Source organism: Berghia stephanieae, chromosome 5 (genome assembly GCF_034508935.2).
Source record: "Berghia stephanieae isolate SIO BIC M18660-M18661 chromosome 5, UCSD_Bste_1.3, whole genome shotgun sequence".
Taxonomy (NCBI): Eukaryota; Metazoa; Mollusca; class Gastropoda; order Nudibranchia; family Aeolidiidae; genus Berghia; species Berghia stephanieae.
This window is the reverse complement of record NC_088364.1, coordinates 70,995,009-71,018,627: the sequence shown is the minus strand read 5'-3', so window position 1 is coordinate 71,018,627 and position 23,619 is coordinate 70,995,009. Positions and strand designations below refer to the sequence as shown.

The following is a 23,619-nucleotide window of genomic DNA, read 5'->3' as shown; positions in this document are numbered from 1 at the left end:
GTTTTTGTTTTTCTTTTTTAATGACATTTTTTTCCTCGACCATGCGATTTGGTGCCATTTCATGTGTTCAGGATAAAATTTTTTTCCCCGCCCATTCTCTGCCTTTTTTTTCTAGCACTGCTCCATACAATCTGTTGATGATCATTGTCAATTCGTGATGATTTTAGTACTGCTGTTTCAGACAAATGTAGACTTATGTTCTTTGGTTTTGTTTGAATGTTTGGAAAAGTATAATCTCTCGTCCGATTCGAAATTCAGTTCCATTTCTAAAGAAGCATCATGATCTATTGTGAAAGACAAGTTGTCATTGTCCACAATGAAAATAGTTTAAGTCAATGGTATTTTAATCAACTTGGAAAAACGTATGGATGTCTAAGCACTTTTCATATTATTTAAAATCAAAATAGGGGCAAATTAATGGCAAAGCATTTTGGTCATAAAAGAGTTAAAGCGTGCCTTGCAAATAAGTGATACTTGCTAGGTGAAGCTATATAAATATAGATAGTTCTAAGTTGACGTCCTTCAAGTCTTTGTTATTGTTTTTTGCCATCCGCCATTATGAGTAATTCTCACTAAACTGTATTAACCAGACTATAAACGTACATGGTTACACACAGTTTTGTGTATTGGTTTGTTATACTTCCGGATGGCAATGTTGTGAACTTCTTAGCCAAGCGCATACTATCTATAGTATTGAAAATAGACTGCAACAGTCTTACATCTTATGGCGTACATCGGCCATTGAAATAAAAGCACTTTTGTCATGATATTTTTTATTCATGAAAACCACTCATTTTGAAATTGTGGTTACTTGGAAACATAAACTAAAAAAAAAAATCACATCAAGAATTAGAACTGAAACTGCAATTATATTTATTATGGAGGTAAACAGTTTGATCTACCTTCTGTATTAAATTGAAGGAATGTGGTGGTTGATAGAGAGGAAAATATTGAGCTCACTTATTCAGTTTTCATTCCACGAGAAAACAAGAACAATGCTTACTTTACTGGTAAGGGTAAACCCAAAATGTATAATATATCATCCATCTTATGTTTTATTGAAGATTTCCACATTTAATTTTTATCGACTGCTGAAATGGAAATAATATGAGCAGTATTCAGGGAACAGTAAAGTTTAAAATGGGTAAATTTAGTTGTTTTCATTATTTTCCGTATCATTAGCTTCAGGCAGCATGATTGTGTCGTCCGGGACTGCTCGTTCGTTAACTTTCTAATCCCAGATTATAGATTGAAACAATTCTTTACTTTAATTTACTTTCTCAACCATGTCCCAACATCCAATAAACTGGGTGGGGTTCCTGACCTCCCAAGGGGGGGGGGGGGGGGTACATACTGTGTCTTCTATCCCCTTATACCTGTTTTCCAACATGCTTTTTGTTTTTGTCTTGGAATGAGATTACTTGGTTTTGTCCTGGCCCTGGCCGGATACCCTGGCTGAGAGGGAAACAGTTAAATGTATAGTTATTGTTTTGGGAGATGATATTTTTTTCCTTGTAAATCATCTCTCTGTTATGTATTATTATATTTCTTGTTTTGAATTTATAGTGTAAACATTTGAATGTATTTCTCTTAGTTGGGACCTGTGCTCGTGTCTGGATGAGACTTTTGGGTGATCTCAAACTAAGTACTTTGATAGTGTGCTGTTGGTATCTACACCAATTCCCTATTTGTACCATTCCCCTTTGTCTTACCATTTCTTGGGTGCTTTAATTGTAATTCTAGAACTTCTTACTATCCCATATTCTCCCTTTTTACTGGCGCTGATATGACCTATATGTGTTGTAAGCGCCGTAAAACCCTAAAAACAAAACAAACATCCAATAAAACTTTAGAATTGTGTTTAGCCATACACGATTACAATATAGTGGTGTAGATGGCTTCTCTGCTTACACATAATATCTCAGGACCTGAATGAAATTTCCATAATTTCCTTTTACATCCAAAATAGAAAATCAGTATTAAAGTAAAGTGATGCAATATTTCAACTATAGATAGTTCGAAGATGACGTCACTCAGGTCTTTGTTATTGTTTTTTGCCATCGGCGTTTATGAGTAATGCTCACTGAACTGTATTAACCCGACTGTAAACGTTCATGGATACACACAGTTTTGTGTGTTGGTCCGTTATACTTCTGGATGGCAATGTTATGAGCTTCTTAGCCAAGCGCATACTATCTATACATGATAGAATAAGTCGTGTTAAATTACTTTCATAAGTAAGACAAAAGCTTTCTATATAAAATAGTTTTCGTTGAAGCCTAATATAGTGATAGTCAATTTTCTATTGTGGGATAGCATATTATTAATTTGACCCTGGCTGACTTTAAGGAGAGGTCCAGTTCGGATGTTTATCGTCGGTTCTCAATATGTCAAGTCCTGAATCCTGAATACTTGCAATGATTTTACTCATCAATTTTACTCATTATCCGTTCACTTACACTTAACATAATTACTAACCAATGAGTAATGTGCCAAAATTATTTTGACTTGCTTATATTTTACAATTATTTCAAATTATGACATGTTAAAAAATGCTTAAAAATTATGACAAAATGAATTTTTACAGAAAGTAGATCTATGGCTCTATCGGGTTTTAAATCTTCTTAATTTTTTTTTTTTTAATTCTTTGAAAAACTGTTTAAATCATATTCCATATAACAATGGCTTGTGTCAGAGTTACGTGATATTTTTTAATTGTGTCATATTTTCCTTGAAAACCATTGTGTAATGTTATTGCTATGTGATATAAACAATTGCGAACAGTATTGCTTGTTGAAATGAGTAACATTATTCATCATCTGCTTCTATGTTATCTAAATAAAATATTTGTGGTGGGTGGGAGATTATTGGCCTTCTTAAGCTGGTGGAATCTCCATCAGTCCATGGTCAGTCCATGGTCTTGTCACTTCTATTCCCTGTATCATGTGTCCTTTCCATGTGGCTTTGTATACATGTTCCCGAATCAAATCGTGTGGTTTTACCTAGGCCATGTCTGGAGCCTTTTGCCAAGAGGTAAACACTAAATATATTATTCTTTTTTTTTCTTTTTTTTTTTTTGTGAGAATGCTTTTTTTTCCCATGTTCATCATCTCTCCATAAAAAATTGACATCTTTTTTATTAATCTTGAACCATCTTAGTGCATCTTTTTAGGCAGAGGCAGTGCAGCCGTGTTAATTTGGGAGTTTAAAGAGGTTTCAGACTAGCTGCGAAGTAAGTACTCTACCAACTGAGCTATTCATAGCGACTCCTTACAGAAAAATAAGCCTGGGCCAAGGCTGTGTGTTCCCTGGCCTGGGCTAGATTGAGCTGTATCAAAAGTCAACAGTCTTTGGTGATACGTATATTATATCTCTCTCTCTCTCTCTCTCTCTCTCTCTCTCTCTCTCTCTCTCACTCTCTCTCTCTCTCTTTCTCTCTTCACTCCTCTCTTCATTCTCCTCTTCTCTTCTTTCTCTCTCTTCTTCTCTCTCTCTCTCTCTACTCTCTCTCTCTCTTCTCTTTCTCTCTTCTCTTTCTCCTCTCTCTCTCTCTCTCTCTCTCTCTCTCTTCTTTCTCTCTTTCTTTCTCTCTCTCTCTCTCTCTCTTCTCTCTTCTCTCTCTTTCTCTCTTCTTCTTTCTCTCTTCTCTCTTCTCTCTCTCTTCTCTCTCTCTCTCTTCTCTCTCTCTCTCCTCTCTCTCTCTTCTCTTTCTTCTTTCTTTCTTTCTTCTTCTCTCTTCTTCTCTCTTCTTCTTTCTTTCTCTCTCTTCTTCTCTTCTTCTCTTTCTCTTTTCTCTCTTCTTTCTCTCTTTCTCTCTTCTCTTTTTCTTTCTCTCTTTCTCTCTTTCTTTCTTTCTTTCTTTCTTTCTTTCTTTCTTTCTTTCTTTCTTTGAGATATCGATATATTATATTCAATCAAAATAACATTGATTTTATTCTAAATTGATTGAAGCTGATATTGAGGTTTAAAATTTTCTAGCAGAGCAGGAAACAAATCGCCAAAGTTAAACGCGGTGGTGTTGTTGTTGTTGTTATTATTATTATTATTATTATTATTATTATTATTATTATTATTATTATTATTATTATTATTATTATTATTATTATTATTATTATTATTATTATTATTATTTAAAGGATACCTTATGCCTAAAATATACAATATATTATTTCAATAAAACATACAATGAAATGACCAGACATTTTCCCCAAAGCATATCCAATGTGAATTGATTACTTACTGTATTTGATTAATTGTTTTAATTTCCACCTTGTGTTTTTCATTGTTGCCTTGATGTAGTGTTCATTTTATCCATTTTGCCTCAATTCCTACCAACTGTTTTATTCAATATTATTTGGCCCGTATTAATGACAAGTGGGCTACCCCGCAGTAAAAAATAAGGTTTCCAAAAAACTTATTTGGACGCCATTACACCATTTGACCTCTTTCATTTAAAGGTTATTCGTGTTTGGAGATGGTGTGCAGAGCGTAACTTGGCCTAGACATGGTTTTTTGTTTTGTTTTTTTATATGAAGGAAAGTGAACTTGTGAGTTTTGAAGAAAAAAAATGAGATAGCCCCCTCGTCTTTAATACTGCCCGTTTGTGATCGACATGTGTCCTTTTTCCATTTTTAAAATATCAGTGTTCAAATTATCCAATTCTAATTCTATATACTAAACGTTTCTTTTCCTTCCTTTTTCCGATGCTCAATTCATCCATAAATCTAAAATAAAACTTTTATTTTATTTTTGAATAATGTTTTCTAAATTTTAAATGAATCTAATTAAAAGAGAATATTTTAAAGATGTTATGATTAAAATTTGCGCAATTCAAAAAAATTAGATGTGTTTATGGCTTTGTTTCTTTTGGAGCTTTTGAAGTAGGTCATTGGGTCGGGTCTTCTGACTATTGCTGTGTCTTCTATCCCCCTATCTCTGTTTTCCCTTCTCACGTTGATCTTTATTCTGGATTGACATACGTGTCTCCCTATTTTTTTGTCCTTGTCGTGACATAGATCCTTAATTGAGAGGGAGGCAATTAAATACTTTTTTTCTCTTTTTTAAGAGATGATACGTTTCCTTGTAAATCATCTCTCTATTACGTACTATCATTGTTTTTAGTTTTTTAATATATTGGACTTTGTAAACATATTTGAATAATTCTTCAGAGCAAAATCCTTTGCTTGTGCCTGGATTGGACTTTGAGGTAATTCAAAATAGGCACATTGATAGATTGCTCACCGAATCTTCTGTCTGTGTGGGGTTCCTCAACTCCCATAGTGGGCAGGGAGGTGCTTTCTGTCTCTTCTATCCCCCTCTATCTGTTTTCCAACTTGTTTTCTGTCTTTGTCTTGGAATGAGATTACTTGGTTTTGTCCTGCCCCTAGCCGGATACCCTGGCTGAGAGTGAGAAGAAAACGGTCAAATGTATAGTTTTGGGAGATTATATTTTCTCCATGTGAATCATCTCTCCGTTATGCACTGTATTATGTTTTGTTTACATATTATGTATGATTTGTAAACATTTGAGTGTATTCCTCTTAGTGGGGACATGTGCTTGTGTCTGGATGAGACTTTTAGGTGATCTCAAACTAAGTACTTTGATAGTGTGCTCTTGGAATCTACATATATATGATCCCTATTTGAACCAATTCCTCTTTGTCTTACCTTTTCTTGGGTGTTTTGATTATAATTCTAGAACTTTTTACTTTCCCATTTTCATCATTTTTTTACTGGCGCTGATATGACCTTACTGTGTTGCAAGCGCCGTAAAACCCGTAAAAACAAAAACAAACGAATCTTCTGTTCCCTATTTGAGCCAGTCCCCTTTGTCTTACTCTTTCTTTGGTATTTTAACTTCAGATCTACAGCTTTTCCTAGTTGGGGTCTTTTGATCTCCCATGATAGTCTATAAATAATAATGTGAAATTGAATGTAAGCTTCGATTTAATTACAAAAACAGATCAAATGAACATTTCAGGTTTCCCCTTTATCAACAAAACAGGATGAATGAAACACCACAGATTACAATCAATTTCACATTATTATTTATTTCTTCGAGCTTCGAGCAGCAACATTTACATGATAGTCTAGGAGGTCACCGTTGTTTCAAGCATCAAATTCAAAAAGATTATTTACAAGAAAAATAAATATTCTCACACATAAAACATGCTCACATCCAGCTGTCTCCATTTCAACGAATGATGCCATTGAGGGCCTATGGTAAAATCAAAAGGCTTACTTTAGGACAAGGATAGATGGCTACGTGGAAAGAAACACCAGACTTGTATTTGTATGAGAATAGAAAAATAGTAAAAATTCTGAGTATTGCCTGTCTTAACAACCGGGCAAGTCTTTAACAGCTGTCCCGAATCAAAAATTAATGTAATTATGTAAACAAAAATCAGAAATAAATTTTCATTGTATCACAGTCTTTATTGATTTTATTATTCTCAACAAATAAACAAACCTAAATTAATGTAGAAAATGTAAGTACAAATTGAAGTTTGACTAAGGGCAATGATTTGTATGTTCAAGATAATACTGATTCCAGTCAACATAACAAAGAAAAGAGAAAAACACATTGGACAGAACAAAGCAGATGTAGCTTTTACGTAGATCATAGAAGCTTTTCAGATCACAAATCAGTAACGATGATGTTGTCATGCATAGTAATATAAAGGTAAATTTAAAGGCTTTGTGATAGGTGGAGTACCATTCTGTACCTTAAACAAAACCCTAAAATTTCATGTCATAAATTGGTCTAAAAACTTGGGAAAGAAAATGGATAGAAACAATAAATCTTAAAGAAAATAGTGCAAAGATTCTCAGTCAGGACACATTATAATTGTGGGTGTTTTTTTCTCTCTATGAGATAATGCTTAAGATACCACTATAATATAACCAGAAAGAACTAAGTAATGATTAAATAGAAAAGGAAATGACGACTTAGAACACCAAAATATAATAGAACTCCAGATTTTTCAATTTTTAAAAATAAGTGCATAGTTTAATTCTGCATTATTTACATATTGGCGTTCTAATCCTCCTTTCATGATTGGAAGCAAATGACAGAGCTGATTCTAAATTATACGATTTTTGCAAATAAGCGGGCTTTCATAGTACACAAAAAGGGTATACTATACACTTGCTAAAGGCAGGATATGTTATGAAGTTAGTTGAATCAATCATTCGTGCAAATTATGACTTTAAAAATAAACTCTGGATTACATTGGTGAATAAGATAATAAATGCTGATTAACCATTTCGTGAAATAAAGTATAAATTACTGGGTAAAATTATGTAATGGAATGAATACTGAAATGTTTCAAAACAATTGTTAAAATAATTAATACTGATATGAGTGGAAAATCCCACGGTATTTTAATTATAAATAAGAATTCTTAAGCTGTAAAAAGTGTCAAAATAAATTTTATTTTCATTTTGGCCATTTCAATACTGAGAGGTTCTATAAATATATATATATATATATATATATATATATATATATATATATATATATATATATATATATATATATATATATATATATATATATATATATATATATATATATATTTCAACAAAATACTGTTTAGGTATTAGTTACATAGGCATGTATGTAATTAATGTTATCGGAAATTCTGATAAAAGTATAGTTTTGATCTTCTTTGGTAAATTACTGTGATAAAAATAAAACATCAATGGACGATAATAGGTATAGAGATTCTTATGTTCACAAAATAAAAACAAAACATGTCACTAAACGTTTTGGACTCAAAATCCTTCCTCGGCTGATAACAAAAACAATAATGAAAGGTAATGTAAAGTTTAGAAATACTTGCATTGTAGAAATGAGAATTGTATATGTGTGCTCTCATTTAACCCTCTCCTTACCGATGATTTTCAGTAATTTCCTAAAATGGAAGGCTTACCCAGCAGAAAATTGATATTTTAAACTCAAAAAGCTCTCTACAAAACAACTTTATGTTCTTATCAATTAAAAAAAGATCATTCTTCAAAGTTTGTGATGTACAAAATAAGTCTGAATAAGAAAAATTGTATACTGTGTCGTAACAAATTATGTGACGATTTTGCTGTAGGTGGTAAGGAAAGGGTTAATATTGCTCTCGGTTTGTTTGTTGATTTGTTGTTACTTTTTGGTTTTTGTTTGTTTTGGATTTATTTGGGGTTTGTTTTGAAGTCTTCTTTCTTTTGTTTTTCGTTCGGGAAGATTTTGATTTCCAAACATTTGTGTGAGCTATTTTTATTGTTCTTCTTTTTCGAAGCTGTTTGGTCCACAACTTCAAATAGTTTAGTAAATCAAGCTACATTAATTCATTTCTATAACTTTCAAGGAGTAGCTGGACCATACTGTAATTTATGGCCATGAAAATGCATTCATAGCCACATAATTGTGATATATGATTTTTTAAAAAGTTGATCTCTGTTTATGAAATGCTGATATATTAAATAATGGATAAATTTGTAATAAATGGTGCTCAATTTAATATAATAGTTAAACAATGAGTTAACTAATAAAAATAATTTCATTTTTCTGACGAGAAAGTTTATGAATCATATCCGTCTTCTAACTTTTTTTAAAATGAACGAGGATATTTAAAAATAAAGTAAGGAAACTAAAAAAACTAAAATGATTATCAAACCCTAAAACATTGTCAGCAAATTTTCAATCATGAGGAAACTTTTTTTAACAGTTTTTATTTTAAACCATACAAAAATTAAGAATACTGAAATATTCATTCCACAGTGCTGTGATGAATAATGTAACATGGGATCGTATGTAAAAGTTGTAATTTAATTTGAACCAAATTTCTCAGCCCAGGCCTTTCTCCAGCATTGCTCTTTAACATTGAATTCACCCCACACACCTGAAAAATATGATAAGATAAAAGTAAAAAGATGTTAATCAAATTAAATTAATTGAAAAATCTGGGAACACGTATTCGTGTAAGATAAGAATCTGTAAAAAATGTTTATGTTAACCCTCTCCTTACCAACTCTAGGAAAATTGTCACATTCGTTACGAGACAACCAACATTTTTCTTATCCAAATTTCTCTTATAAATCATAAAATTTAAAGAAAATGAACATTGTGTTTTGCTTTCAGAAATTATTTATTGCAAGAATTTACTGCTATTTAGATGACTTACTTGACTTAGATGCCTTTCGCGTCTCGACCGAAAGATCGGGTCGCCTTGGCTGTTTCCAGTATTTCCTGTGTGAGGTGTCTCCAATATTGCCGGTCCTCTGCTAGGGTTCTCAGATTTTCAAGGTCCCCTGCCGTTATGAGACTAATGCTTTGTCCAAGTGTTGTGAGGTTTTTGTTTAGGATCACAGGGAGTGTTGTGATCGGTCTTCCTCTGAAAAGGTTCCCGTGTTTTTGGAAGTATCCCGACATGGCTTGGTTTGCTGGTATGTTTTTGTCCCTGCGTAGTATGTGACCGAAAAGTTGCCATCGTTGTTGTAAAATGTCAAGGGAGATTGGTCTTTCTTTTGTGATCTTATAGAGTGATTCATTTGAGATCTTTTTGGGGTATTTGATGTCCAGTACCCTTCTTAGCTGTGTGCGATGGAAGGCATCCAGATGTTCTTCTTCGGATTTTGTCAACGCCCAAGTGCCGCAGTTATACAGAAGTACCGGTTTTACAAGAGCATGGTACAGTTTCAGTTTGGTTTTTCTCTTTATTTTGTCACCTCTAATCCATACATTGGTGAGTTTACTGAGTGCGGCGTTTGATAGCTGTTTTCTTCTTTGTACATCCTCGGTGTCTCCAATTAGTGAGCCGACTTTCTTTGTTCTTTTCCATTCCTCTTTGTTCCTCGATATTGTTGTAAATTCGGTTTTTAGGTATTCGGTATTTAGATAAAAATATATTTTTGTGTTAGTTGAGTGTAAAGTTTTGGGGAAAATCCTGAAAATGGCTGGTAAGGAGAGAGTTAACGAAAAGGGGAAAATGGAAAGGCTTCAGATGGAAACAGTATAATAGACGTCCCGGTGTGCCTAAAAAGTGTTAAAAAATAATCTTGAACTTGGTATTTTGCCCCGGAACTAGAGTGAAGTCGGCAGATAAAGATGATGAAGATATGTTTTGATCTGTTGACAAGATTGGTCGATGGATTGGCGATTGGAATTTTATTTGCCTTATTTTGTTACCTTTTATTTGGTCAAACAATAAAATCATTTCTAAGGAATACAACGCAACTCGTTATTGACTATATATAATTTTCTACAAAAAGTCCATAGTTTGTAGTGTTTCCATCCGAAGCCTTTCCATTTTCAACTTTTCATTTGTAATCCCAGGCTTCAGACAGCCGCGACAGTTCTCTAAACATTTGTATGATAAGATAAGATAAACTTTATGGATCCTGACTGGAAATTATCATAATGTTACACATCATTCATCTTTATATAAGCACAGATTTATACACTGAAACTAACTCACTCATTCATTCATCCCCATGACCAGATGAATATCCGGGGTACCTGCAGGATGCAGAGTATGAAACAGTGCCAGATAAAGCATGAAGAAAAATACGAGAAATTATCATCCCAAAAAAAAATCAGCCTACATCGACTGACGATAGTATTTAAGACCTTCTGACTACCTGTCAGAAATGTTCACATTATACAATAAAGGTTATCAAAATAATTGAGATGATTTAATACTAATATTCTTCATTCTTCTTTTCATGTTTAATGTTTGTAATATTTATGCAATACAAAATTATACAACAGAAACGCACACTCATGAAGAATTTAGTCATTAAATCGTCTCAACTATCGGGTAAAGAATGTAATAAATTGTAACACATCGGATTGTTTTTGTTTTTTTTTTGTTTGTTTGTTTTTTTGTTGTTTTTTTTTGGTTTTTAGGGATTTTACGGCGCTTGCGACACATTTAGGTCACTTCAGCGCCACACACACATCAGAATAATCATAATATTATTATTATAAGTGCACTTACTCAACCAGTCACGCTTCATCTTAAAGACTTGGGGGTCAATGTCCTTGCGATTGTTCCACACGGCCATGTTGTGGTTGTCGTGGTATTCACTCACTTGATCATTGGTGTTGTAGCCTGGCATGGTAGAAATACGCAGGAACCTGGACAAATCGTTGTAGTCGTCAGAAGGTGGAGTAAAGTCAGGAGGTTGCAACATGCACGAAGGACGTGCTGGTTCTCTCATTGTCTTCCCGACATCTGGAGACTATTTTTTTAAAATAAGGGAGAGATTTTATTATTAATTAAGCCATTTAAATCATACTACCATAGAGTGGTATTATTAAAAAAATCAAAGTTGCTTTTTTTACATGTAAATGTTGCTGCTCGAAGCTCAAAGAAATTAATAACAATGTGAAAATGAATTTAAGCTTCAGTTTAATATACGAAAACAGATAAAATGGACGTTTCGGTTTCCCCCTTTATGAATGAAATAGGATGAATGATACACGACTCAACGCCACTACCACATTATCTCATTCGTCTGTAGTGTTTCATTCATCCTGTTTTGTTGATAAAGAGGACACCGGAAACGTCCATTTTTATCTGTATTCGTATATTAAATTGAAGCTTACATTCAATTTCACATTGTTATTTTTTTTTTTTCCACGTCATATTTATCCTCCAGGGAAAGAAAATGGTGAAGTCAATTGGATTCAAGAGTCTGATGTCACATCGCCCAGCAACGGCGGCCATCGTGGTTCTAAACAAAGAAAATCGTTACTTTTTATTCTTCATGCTGGCTAGAACGTTTCATATGTCATGTGATCAGAATGAGTGAAAGTCAAAACTTGATCAGATTTATGTTTTTTTCCCTCTGGATACGCTTTTATGCTCGTCGGAGAAATATTTCATAAGGGCGTCCGCCATTGTTCCGATATTTAGAGCCAGTTACTAAGTTACCATGGGAGGGAAGTGGCGTTGCGACTGTTGAAGCGTATTATGACCATTAGTTTAAGCCAGGTTGAATTTGAATTGGTATGTGCTTTAAATATCTACAGTAGTTTGAAATTGTAGATTCTCTGCATGTAATTAATGGTGCAATAAATATTATGAGGAAAATGCAGGAGCATTAAAGCGTCATATAATATGCCTTGCCTTAGTCCAAAAAGTATCGAGCACACTTAAAAACTACAAGATTAAGTACCTACCAACTCTGATATATTTATATATATATATATATATATATATATATATATTATATATATATATATATATATATATATATTATATATATATATATATATATATATAAACATTTAAAAGATAATTAAGATAGTTTGACTTCTACAACGTTGTTATCGAGCGTTGCTCTCATCAGGAAGTATATTATATATATATATATATATATATATATATTATATATATATATATATATATATATATATATATATATAAAGGCAAAAACCATGAAATAATAGTGCTCAACTTTTTGATAAAAGGGGCTATTTATAAACATTTCAAGTATAATTATTATTGTTTAACTTCTACAGTATACTGTTTCATGTCTATAATGACAATCTACTGGAAGTGTGTGTAATAACAATAACGATTACACACACTTCCCGTAGATTGTCATAGACATGAAACAGTACTGTAGAAGTTAAACAATAATAATTATACTTGAAATGTATATATATATATATATATATATATATATATATATATATATATATATATATATATATATATATATATTCTAATTAGAAAAAAATCATCACAATAGTTTAATATTGATATCAATTTTAGGTTTATAGTGAAATCAATTAATGTAGAAAACAATGATTTAAAACATGTTCTGGATAATAATTTGTATTATTTTAAAAATTGAGCAAATGAGAATTCAATTCCATAATCTATGTTTCAGCAATGGTATATATTTTTTTAAAAACAAAAAACGAATCACAAATCTACACATCCATGACCATTCCAATGATAAGATGGAAGTAGAAATATTTCGGAATTATACATTTCATACTCACCAAAGTAAATGAAAATGAAAAGACTTTGAAATTTAACAACACAACCAAGGGATGTGTGAACCCTTAATCAACAACATAAAATAACAACAAAAGAAAAGTTTGTACAAATAAACACGGTGAAAACAAACAAACAAAATGTAGTCAGAATTGTAACAAATTTGTTTTCTCCTCGTGGACGGAGTATGAATGAAATGTAAACACGTAGCATCAGTATATTATGAGAAGAGAGTCCCTTGTGTGTGTTGGAGATGGGAAAGTGTAAAGAGATGAAACGTCTAGAAAGATTATCTTATCATTGGTATTCTTTTTTATTGTTTGTTTCTGGTTCCTTTCTTTTTTCTTTTGGCAAGTATTGGTATTTTCTTGAATTGCTATGTGTATATGTGTATGTGTGTGTGAGTGTGTGTGAGTGTGTGTGTATGTTTGTCTGTATGTGTGTGCGTGTGTGTCTGTGTGTTTGTATGAGTGTGTGTGGATGTGCATGCAAGGGAGTGAAAGTGATTTTTTTAGGGAGCTAACGACGTTTGATCTAAATACAAAATAATAGACAACTTGCTCATCATCTTGTCTTGAGCTCTGGGTTTTCGCTCTTGATTTTTAAAAACATAACGTCTTGTCATCTTGTTATTTACCATTCCTCACAGTCACATATCTATTTATTTTTTAAAACACCATTAATAGAGGATGAAACTCAAGAATAGATATTTATCTCGTAGAAGCTAAAGGTACTTGCATATATTTGTAAAATGACAAATTCATCTAACTTTTTCTGATGCCATATCTGTAATTTGACAAATGTATGTCTTTAGACTTAGACCTTTTAAAAGAAACAACAAAACACAAAACAAAACATGGGCAACGAGATTTATTTTTTATGGATAACTTATTAACTCTCTCCTTACCAGCCATTTTCAAGATTTTCCCCAAAACTTCACACCCAACTAACACAAAAATATATATTATTTATCACTCTGACACAATAGCAGTAAGTTCTTGCGATAAATAATTTCTTTAGCAAAATATGCTCTACAACACACTGTTCATTTTCCTTAAATGTTATGATGTACAAAAGAAATTTGAATAAGAAAAATGTTGGTTGTATCGTAACGAATGTGACGAGTTGGTAAGGAGAAGGTTAATATAAAACACAATTGTTATAAATTAATCTAAAACCATAAACACAAAATCAAGTCACAATATAGTGAACCTTTGGACTCTCAAAGTCTATTTTTGGACAATCTCTGCCTCCTGGAAATTGTGGCACCTCATCCAGTTCCACGCCGTCGTTAGACTTCGAAAATGATTCCATCCCCATTCTCCGTCTTTCTTCCTTAAGAAATTCTAGTCTCTCCATTTTATCTTTTTCCATTTTAGCCTTTTCTATGCACCATTTTCTAAACTCGGCCTCCTGTTCTATACGGGGATTGGCAAGCACCACCGGGTGACTTTTACAGCTTGCATTTAGACACTGACCTGGCATACAGCCACCGGGACATAGTTTACTCTCTGCCATTTTCCAACTCACAAATACTATCCAACCTTAGAGATGATAATATAAGAGAGGTTAAGAATTAATTTGGTTGAACAATGGTTTTATTTTTTATTTCTTTTTTTTTTTAAAGATTAAACGGTTAATCTTCATTTTTTTTAAATGAGGAAGAAAACGAGGAAACGGAGAGAGGACCAACAGGATACAATCATGAGTGAGTGTGTATATTATATATATACTTTTCAAATTTTCACCACTATTAGAACTATATTTTGTTAATTGAATTACAGGATATCAAGGTAATTGGATGAGCGGTTTTTAAATAATATATAATCTGGTAACATCACCTAAAAATTTGGATATCGACGAAAAGATGTCGCAAATTATTGTGGCATTTGCGTGGTTTAATTCTTTAAAGAAGACACTTGTTGCTTAACCATGTCAGACTGTGAACACCTTTATCAAGGAAGAAATTCGAGCAAATGAAAAGCTTTTCTTCAGAGTAAAAATATTCATTTCATAGAGAAAAACAACTGGCCGCCTAAATCACCAACCTGAATCCAATGGATTACACAATTTGAAATTCTTTGACCGAGAAGGTTTATAGTGTTGTAGACATTAAGATTTTATACCTCGGCATCACCTTCTCAAAGGACTTGAAATGGGGGAAACACATTAACAAAAAAAATCTCAAAAGGCAAGCTGCATCCTCGCGTTTCTCCCCCGAAATCTTAGCCACGCCCCAACGTCATGCAAACAAAACGCCTACCTCGCACTTGTGGGATCACAATTGGAATACGGAGCAGTTGCTTGGGACTCCTACCTAAAAGAGGATATTCAAAAACTTGAGAGAGTTCAGAGACAAGGCGCCCGGTTCATAACTGGGAATTATAAGAGCAAAACCCCAGGATGCATGACAAAAATATTAGAAGCAAGAAACCTCATCAGCCTCCAACAAAGAAGAAAAGAAACCCGTCTGTCATTCATGTTCAAGATTATAACAGATCAAATACCATCAATAAAGGTAGACTCCTTTTTCACGCCACGACCAAACAAAAGAAAAATCCGAGCACTCACTTTTGCCAACCACATAACCAAAAACCCCATTGAGAGATACGCCACAAACAATTCGAACTGCTTCAAAGTCCCACAGACAAGAACACAAAACTATAGAAATTCTTTCTTCATTAGAACTATCTCGGAGTGGAATGGGCTGGATGAACTGGTCATCATGGCATCACACCTAAACGATTTCAAGGCCCGACTGACATGGGCCCGCGCCCAATGAGGACGCCGCTGAAATACAACCAGACCATTGGTTTCTTCAGCACCAACCACACAGATAGTATTGTGGACAAAGCTCCACATTCACATAAGAAATCTTGAGATAAATAAAAAATTATTTTATTTTTATGCCGGGAGGAGATATCCATTGAAGAAATTCAGAAATGCGTTTCAAATTGGAAAAAGAGACTACGTTGCATCATTAAAGAGAACGGCGGTGCTTTTGATCACATAAAGTGCAACTTTGTAATCGTTGGACCAAAATAGATATATGAGTGTGCTACATAGACGATTTCTTGCATGGTGAGTAGAAATATGATGAAAATAAAGTTTATGGAGACAATAAATATTTTCTAAAAATATTAACAATGTACGTATAAGCATCTGTTTTATATATGTTTTGAATTTGAAAGAAATTCAAAGAAAAGTTTTAGAGATGCAAGCTGACAAAGAGCGGCGCGTTTGTTTGTTTTTTTTTTTATTCATTATTTTTTTTTTTTTTTTTTTGTGACCACCTGATATAAAAATAAATATATATATGTGTGTCTGATCAAGAAAGTCCCTTACTTCCAGCAAAATTTTGTTATTTTATATAATTATTTGTATAAGTATACAAAATTATCATCTGCAAATATTCATGGAAGCATAAAAAATCCAGAGGTTTTGGTATTCAGACTCGTAGACTGTTCCCTGAAGATTGTCCTTAAATCTTACTGATATTCCATTTGATTCTCTGCTTCAATTACAACTATTGTTTGATCCTGATTGAAAGAAATGTAGTACAATTCGTTGAATGTCCCTAAATGACGATATCCACCCCACCCCCTCCCTCCCCCCATTCTCCCCAAAAAGCAAACAAAGAAAACTACAGTATATTAGTATATAGTACTTGTAATGACTTCAGTTGAAATCCCATATTGCTCGCCAATTAGAAGAATTTTAGAATTGATTCCTATAATAAAGTTTTCTATTAGTTCACGTTGATCCACATCTAAAATGTTGTATAAGTATCTATATGAAAGCAGGAATTGGGTAGCTTGTACTTGATTTCAAAAATTCTTGTTTTAAATTTAGAAAGGAGGGAGGTGTCTAAGAGGTAAAATGAAAGACAAAGAACTAGTTATCCACGTAACACTGATAAACAGAACAATATTATGATCTGTCTTTCACTCACTGTCAAATGAGATGGTGAATTTGAAGTTGATTTTGACTTTCCAGACATAGATTTAGGTGTAATTATTGTGCTCATTTTTTCGCTTTATAATTGAACGGAAGTTTACGGTATCTTAGTGATTGATGAAAGTTTTTAGTTAACAAGAATAACAATATACATCCGGATCAAAAGTCAAAGGTCGATCATCAACTTTCGTTTTCATGTTGTGCTTGCTTTCGTAACTCTGAAGGTGATATTTATGATCTTTGTTAAAAAATAAAGATTTATATTACAATTTTTTCATCTATGTGATCCTTTTAGTTTCATATGGCCCAAGGAGGGAGACCTTCCATAAGCTACTAGATCACAAGTATTCTTGTTCTAGTAGGGGGTTTGGGAGGGGGAAACTTTTTAAAAAAAGGTTTCCCCCCTCCCAAACCTTTGGTAAAAAATTCAAATTTGATTGAGCTCAATGAAACCTATATCATTTTAAAGTGCTTTTCAACACGATTCTAATGATACCAAAATTGTGAAAATCAGATAAGCATAAAAAATGTTATGTTAGTTTAAAGGCTGAAAAATGGTCTTCTATTTGCCTTTGACTTTGTTATTTACTGACGGACTTTGTGACCTGAAAATTGTTGCATTTCCGGTAGTAACCACCATTTGGATTTCAAAACTGGTCTAAAATGGCCGCTAAGATTTGAGTAAGGATTTTACTGGAACGAATTTCATGGATGCGGTATACAACTTTGCCCTGAATTTAATTTTATAAAAAAGTTAAGATGTTAAATAAACGTGCCAGCATGAAATTTTGATTTACCAAGTTCTAATCTTTTAATTATCCAAAGCTAAATTATACCCTATTTTATCCATAATCAAAAGTTATATTAAATTGTCATTGATTTTAAAATAAACTACACCAAACGATAGAGTAATTTCTCCTGAAGAAAATAAGACATCAATCATTAAAATCCATCCATAAACAAAAAATCTATGGAACTTTTTCTGAGACCCATCACTCAAAAGTCCAAAAAATCGGGTCACAGCCACTAGGCTATTTATCGGCTCCCTGCTGGAGGGTCAAATGGACGTTTACCAAAGTACCAAAGATACTCTAGAACTACTAGAAGAACAAGAATACTTGGGATGTAGTAGCTTATGGAAGGTCTCCCCCCCCCCCCCCCCAAGGTGTAAGAGTTGATTGCTGTGACTATAGTGGTGGACAGTAAACATCTGTTTGTTACAGTTACAGTCTTGCCAGTGATGGATAATGTGTCACAAATCAGTTAACTAGACGTCTATCTATCAAATATTAAATATTGAGCTTTATTTAGCGCAATATCCACTAAATGAATGTGCTCAAAGCGCTTTGCAAGGGGTCCCTGGTCAACAGCAACATTTAACATGTAGGACGGGACATGGCGCCGGTTAGGCGATATATTACAATTTTTCAGACAAAGACTACGCTGTCAGGTACTCATTTTACACCTGAGTACGGTGAGAGAATGTGAATAAGGAGCCTTTTCCAAGGACTCAACTATGCGCCGAGCGCGAGGCTCGAACCCAGGACCTTCCGATCCGAAAGCGAGTGTCATACCACAAGACCACATAGCTGCACGTTAATTGAAACAAAAGTGATGTTTAACCCAAAAATAAAGTAATCAGTGCCAAGATGCCAACTCCAGCTTTTTTTTTCAAGCCAAATGACATCATTAAAATGCAAGTTTTTACATTTTGAACTGAAAACGTCAAACTGGCATTTCCGCCATTTTATTTTTTTCAACCAGTAGGGAACTTGTTAATCAGCAAATCGGTCCATCAGTCATTAAATATTTTACCTGTTAACATATATATATTATATAGATATATGAGAATATAATGTATGCATTTTTCTATTATAGGTGAAAGATCACAGATATCATTCAACATGAATACAGCAAGAAATTTGGCAAGATGCTCTCGTCTTGTCAGTTGTCGTGGTATTTGCACAACACGAACCATTGGGAAACATAGACTTATCTCAGCAACAATAAATAATACTGTGTCAAAACAGTCAATTTTCACTCACGTTGTGAGACCAATGTCCTCTGTTGCCAAGTTTGAAGTGATAATCGTTCAAGATGATCAGGATTTCCAGAAAAGAGTTGTTGACAAGAGCAGTTCTGTACCAGTAGTGGTGGACTTTCATGCAACGTAGGTGAACATCCTGAGAGTTTGGAATTGAGTTAAACGGGAATGGCAGAATCGCTTGAATAACAAAGATAAAATTTAAGATAGCTCTTGAGAACCAATAGGTTCATGAAGCCAGGAGCAATTGTTTGATAGCCTTCGGATAGGATGCTAGTCTATTGCATAGTAATATCTGCCACAGACCTAATCACTGATGGGGGGGGGGGGGGGTCATAAAAAAATGTCATCTACAAAGGTCCCTTGAAATGTAAATGCTAAACCAACAATCGAGCTTTCTAAGGAAAGACTTTCATTTTGCTACATGTCATTAGTTGTTTGCTTTGGGGTTTTTTTTCTTTTCTTTTATTGTGCTGTGATTTTTACTCATGAAGGATCTGTACTAAAAGTCTTGCATATTATTTATCTTTGCTTATTTTCAGATTTATTGTGTATTTTCATACTTACAGTACTTTTTCTTCATGGACAAACAAAATTTGTACATTTGAATTACCCATGCAGTCTTCTTCAGCACTTTAAAAATTAGTTTACGGACAATGGCAATTTTATTTTACACCAGAGTCCATACCTTGTAATTTTGCATCCACCCATGTGCAGACAATGGAATATTATGTACAAAATCTTTTCCAAGGGCTTGCTGCCTAAACAAAGGACCAGACTCTGAATTCTATGTCTAAAAGAAGAAAAAAATTCAAAATAGTCCGTCGTTGGATTGGCATGGAGCTGGAGTTTATCCTGAATTCTATAGTGTGAAATGGACAACAGTTATTTCTTGATACCTTTGGATAAGATACTAATTGCAAAGTACTTTACACCAGATGTAACAGACCCAGTTACCCAATCACTGTTGAGTGAACAGAGGAGTCAGAAGAGAAAAAACCTCGATTTTCACCCGAGATAGATTTCAGTCCCATTCTGGGATAAGAGAGTGCTCTACCAGCTAAGCTAACAGGACCCCCAAAATCTAAAAGAACCACACTTAAATCTCATTACCTTAAACATCTATGGTATTTGGAGCTATTTCATTTGACCCACTTTAGTTTATTTTTTTATCCAATTATTCTCTAGCTTCCTTGTAGTTTTTTATCTGTTTCTTTTTGCATTTTAAAAAAATCACCTAACTCATATAAATAATGTAAATCTTTCAAATATGTATTATCAGACTTTGTTATAGGCTTTAATTATTTCAAAAATTTGCCAACTAGTTGTGCTGTTTTGTGGTCTTATGGTATGACTCGTAACATTTAGGTGGAATGTATAGAACAGTAAGACTACTGTAAGGCTTCCTGAAATTAATAACAACAAGGTGACAATAGAAAGGGTTCAGAATAAACAATGGAACCAAAAAATGTTTTGGGATGAAATCCCTTCATCAGTAAAATAATAAGCAAAGAAACTTTTAAAACAAATAAATTGTTTTGCTGATGAAGGATTTGCACCCAAAACGTTTATCGTTCGAACTGTTTTTTTCCGAAGCTTTTCCATAGTCACTTTTTTATTAGTAGGTGGAAAGTTTGAATTCCTCATTGGGTGGCCTGAAGATGAGTCCTTGGTAAAGGCTCTTTCCTCACATTTTCTCACCATACTCGAATGCAAAGTGAATATCTCGCCATTCTTTGTCGGAATTATATACATTAGTGCTTTACAGTTTGCATGTTTTGTCTTACATGTTGTTTCTGTTGACTTAAGACCACTTGTAAATTAATAAAGTTTTTGGGATAGAATAATACCACATAAAAGTTCTATCTTAAAAACTATTGATGTTATAATTATCCTCCCATTCAAATCAAATTAATTGCATTTCAAAAAGAAATTTGATGACAATTGTGATTAATCTCCAATAATATGTCGCTCAATAATCTGTATATTCTGAACTCCACCTCCGACATCAGATGGTGTGGCCCATGCAAACTACTTGGACCCAGGCTGGAACAACTTTTAAGCAAAGAAGAGGGAAAAGTCTTGATGGCCAAAGTGGATATAGATGAAAATCCAGAGCTTGCCATGGAATTTGGGGTAGGTACATCCATTTTAGATTTTTTTTTTTTTTTTTTAATTTCGTTTTCACGTACTTTTTAATTTTGTTGCTTATGATTGGATCTCCAGTCATATCTTTTGGTTCACTAGCTACCTACCATCCATTTGTTTGAGTAGTATCATAGATGAAAATAAGGACTTTGGGATGGTATTTGAAATTCTGTTTACATATCATAGAGTTAAAAATAGATAATATTTTGTATCAGGAAAATCCTGTTTCGGCCTTGAGATTCCTCGAAAGGTATCTCTGCATACATAGATGACATATTTTCTTGCTCTCATTCTCCTTAATTAAGCACGTCAGTATCACCCAAGTCTGACTGCATTGTCTATAAATATAATTTTCAGCATCTTGTTCACTGCCTCAAAACAGTACTAAGGCGGGGTAAATCAGGTGCCAGAAAGGGATGCTAAAGATAAAATGACCAGAAATGGAAATTTCTATTTTTTTGCAAGTTTAATAACTATATCCATTTACATCAATAGAACAGAAAAACTTAAGCCAAGTCTTAAATTTTTTATTAATATAATTCCATTTTGAACCGGTAAATCACATTTGATGGTTCACGCATCAAAACCGAATATAAAGTCAAAAGAAACTAAATTACAAATATTGGGTATTTTGATAGGTCGAAAAACTTTGGAAAATTACATAATGACCTGAGTTTGATACGAATATTTTTGTGTTCGTGGATAGCTCATACGGTAGAGTCACGCTCTCACCGGCCAGGCGGAGTTGTCGTACCAATAAGGTCACAGGTTCAAACCCCACCACCGCCGCGAAAATTTTTATTCTCTATTGTCTTCTGGCACTTTTCTATTCACTTCATCTCTTGTTGTTACCAACATAAGTGCCTGCTCCACTCACTTTTCTGAATTTATATATTATATTAAAGCATCCCAATTTGACTCAAATTATAATTTTGATTCTATATTCCTTCCATGGGCCTGGATCACCAGATGTAATACCAACTTGAGACTGTGGGTTACATATATGCAATCAACAAGTTGATGATGTGTTTGAAATATGCAATTGATATTGTTGCCGATGACAAATTTGGTAAAACTATTTTTCTTGTTTGTTTATACAGGTACAATCAGTTCCCACAGTAGTTGGAATGAAGAATGGAAAAATCCAAGACAAATTTGTTGGCGTCATAGATGATGATCAGATCTCTACGTTTGTTGATAAATTAGTAGTTTCATGAGGTCTTTCATTTTAATTGTTCCATAATATGCTAAATATTTCTAATCGAGCAGTCCGCTTAATGTAAGTGTGAATTGAAGAGAATTGTGCATTTTGAATGTAAGAGAATGGGAATTTCGGAAAATCATAAATAATTTAAATTTGATGAGCTACGTTATTTACATGATAAAGCAATAAGCGCCAAATTATGGTAATAACAAGGATAGTCTACAGTCAAAGCTGGGAATTAGAGAATACATAATTGTAACATTCACTTTATTGGAACAATCTGTCTGTGATAAAAATAAATTTTCATATAGTTTGTACTGGTTAATCAGAAAACTCACCAGTTCTTTGAAATTTTTTCAGAGCATCGTCAAGAATTTTAAAAAAAACATTTCTCCACTGGGGTCAATAATGTCTATTGCAAGAGGAATCAAATTACGTCTTATGACAACACTTGAGGTTAACAATCAACAATCCAAGGAGTTACTGCATATTCAGTCCCTTTTATCATATTTGCCAAATTAGGTACTTTGGGGGCAGCAACGAGTAATTAAAAAGAAAGTGGTTAATGATGCAAATGATTGTTGGCTATAGATGAGGCATGCCACATTGGTTGACGTTGTGGACTATGTTAACTATGGTGGAAAAGGTTTTGTGCATTGAATATTTATATTCTATATATTATATACATATACATATTATAAAAGTATAATGTCAATTCCATGTGAAAACGTGGTTATCAGCTTTGCTCATTCATTTTTATTTACATGCTATCATGGCGACACGTTGTAAAGGCGAATATTATGAAAATCCTTTTGTAAAATGTTAAAAAAGCAACTGAAAGGAAGTTCTTTATCCCTTTCATCATAAATATCACAATAGAATATGTGTAGTCTTGATAAGTTGTTCCAATTTTGAAGGCTATCCGTGTAATCGGTTAATTGGATTGCTCTTTTGTTGGAACAATTTCTATATTAATTGAGTTGTTCCAGTTAAACTGGTTCTTCTGTAATATCAAACTGGCTAAAAATTTTAATTTTAAATTTGTAATCTTTAAGCCTTTTATGCTCTGACTATTTATGGCCTGTACTTTAATCCTATTTGGCTGAAAGTTAATGTGAATGTTTGTCCTCATTGGTTTATGATCAACATTGATATGTATTACTAGTACTAGTATCCGCCAGTTAATTGATTACGCTTTTCAGCTGTTAAGCTGCTTTTAACAAGTGTTCAAAATGATAATCAATAAAAAAGTATGCTCAACACCA

At 33.3% G+C, this 23,619-nt stretch overlaps 3 protein-coding genes across 5 annotated transcripts in view; 2 read left to right on the top strand and 1 right to left on the bottom strand.

The window, feature by feature from the left end:
* LOC144973562 (uncharacterized) overlaps nt 1-3,428 on the top strand; it is a 105,733-nt gene extending 102,305 nt beyond the window's left edge. For all 3 annotated transcript variants that reach the window (XM_078916170.1, XM_078916173.1, XM_078916172.1), the window contains exon 17: nt 1-3,428. This exon is cut by the window's left edge and continues 559 nt beyond it. The gene's annotated coding sequence lies outside the window, so the exon portion shown is untranslated.
* A 4,138-nt stretch (nt 3,429-7,566) lies between these two features.
* Nucleotides 7,567-17,048, bottom strand: LOC144973566 (uncharacterized). The gene is made up of 4 exons (XM_078916176.1): nt 16,954-17,048; nt 14,214-14,545; nt 10,989-11,232; nt 7,567-8,891 (listed from the first exon to the last, which is right to left on the bottom strand). Exons 2-4 carry the CDS (start codon nt 14,517-14,519, stop codon nt 8,818-8,820), a joined length of 624 nt encoding a protein of 207 aa, XP_078772302.1. The 5' UTR covers nt 14,520-14,545; nt 16,954-17,048; the 3' UTR covers nt 7,567-8,817.
* Nucleotides 17,049-17,118: 70 nt separating this feature from the next.
* On the top strand, nt 17,119-23,619 carry LOC144973545 (thioredoxin C-1-like). The gene is made up of 4 exons (XM_078916096.1): nt 17,119-17,182; nt 18,837-19,128; nt 21,015-21,138; nt 22,251-23,619. Exons 2-4 carry the CDS (start codon nt 18,863-18,865, stop codon nt 22,365-22,367), a joined length of 507 nt encoding a protein of 168 aa, XP_078772222.1. The 5' UTR covers nt 17,119-17,182; nt 18,837-18,862; the 3' UTR covers nt 22,368-23,619.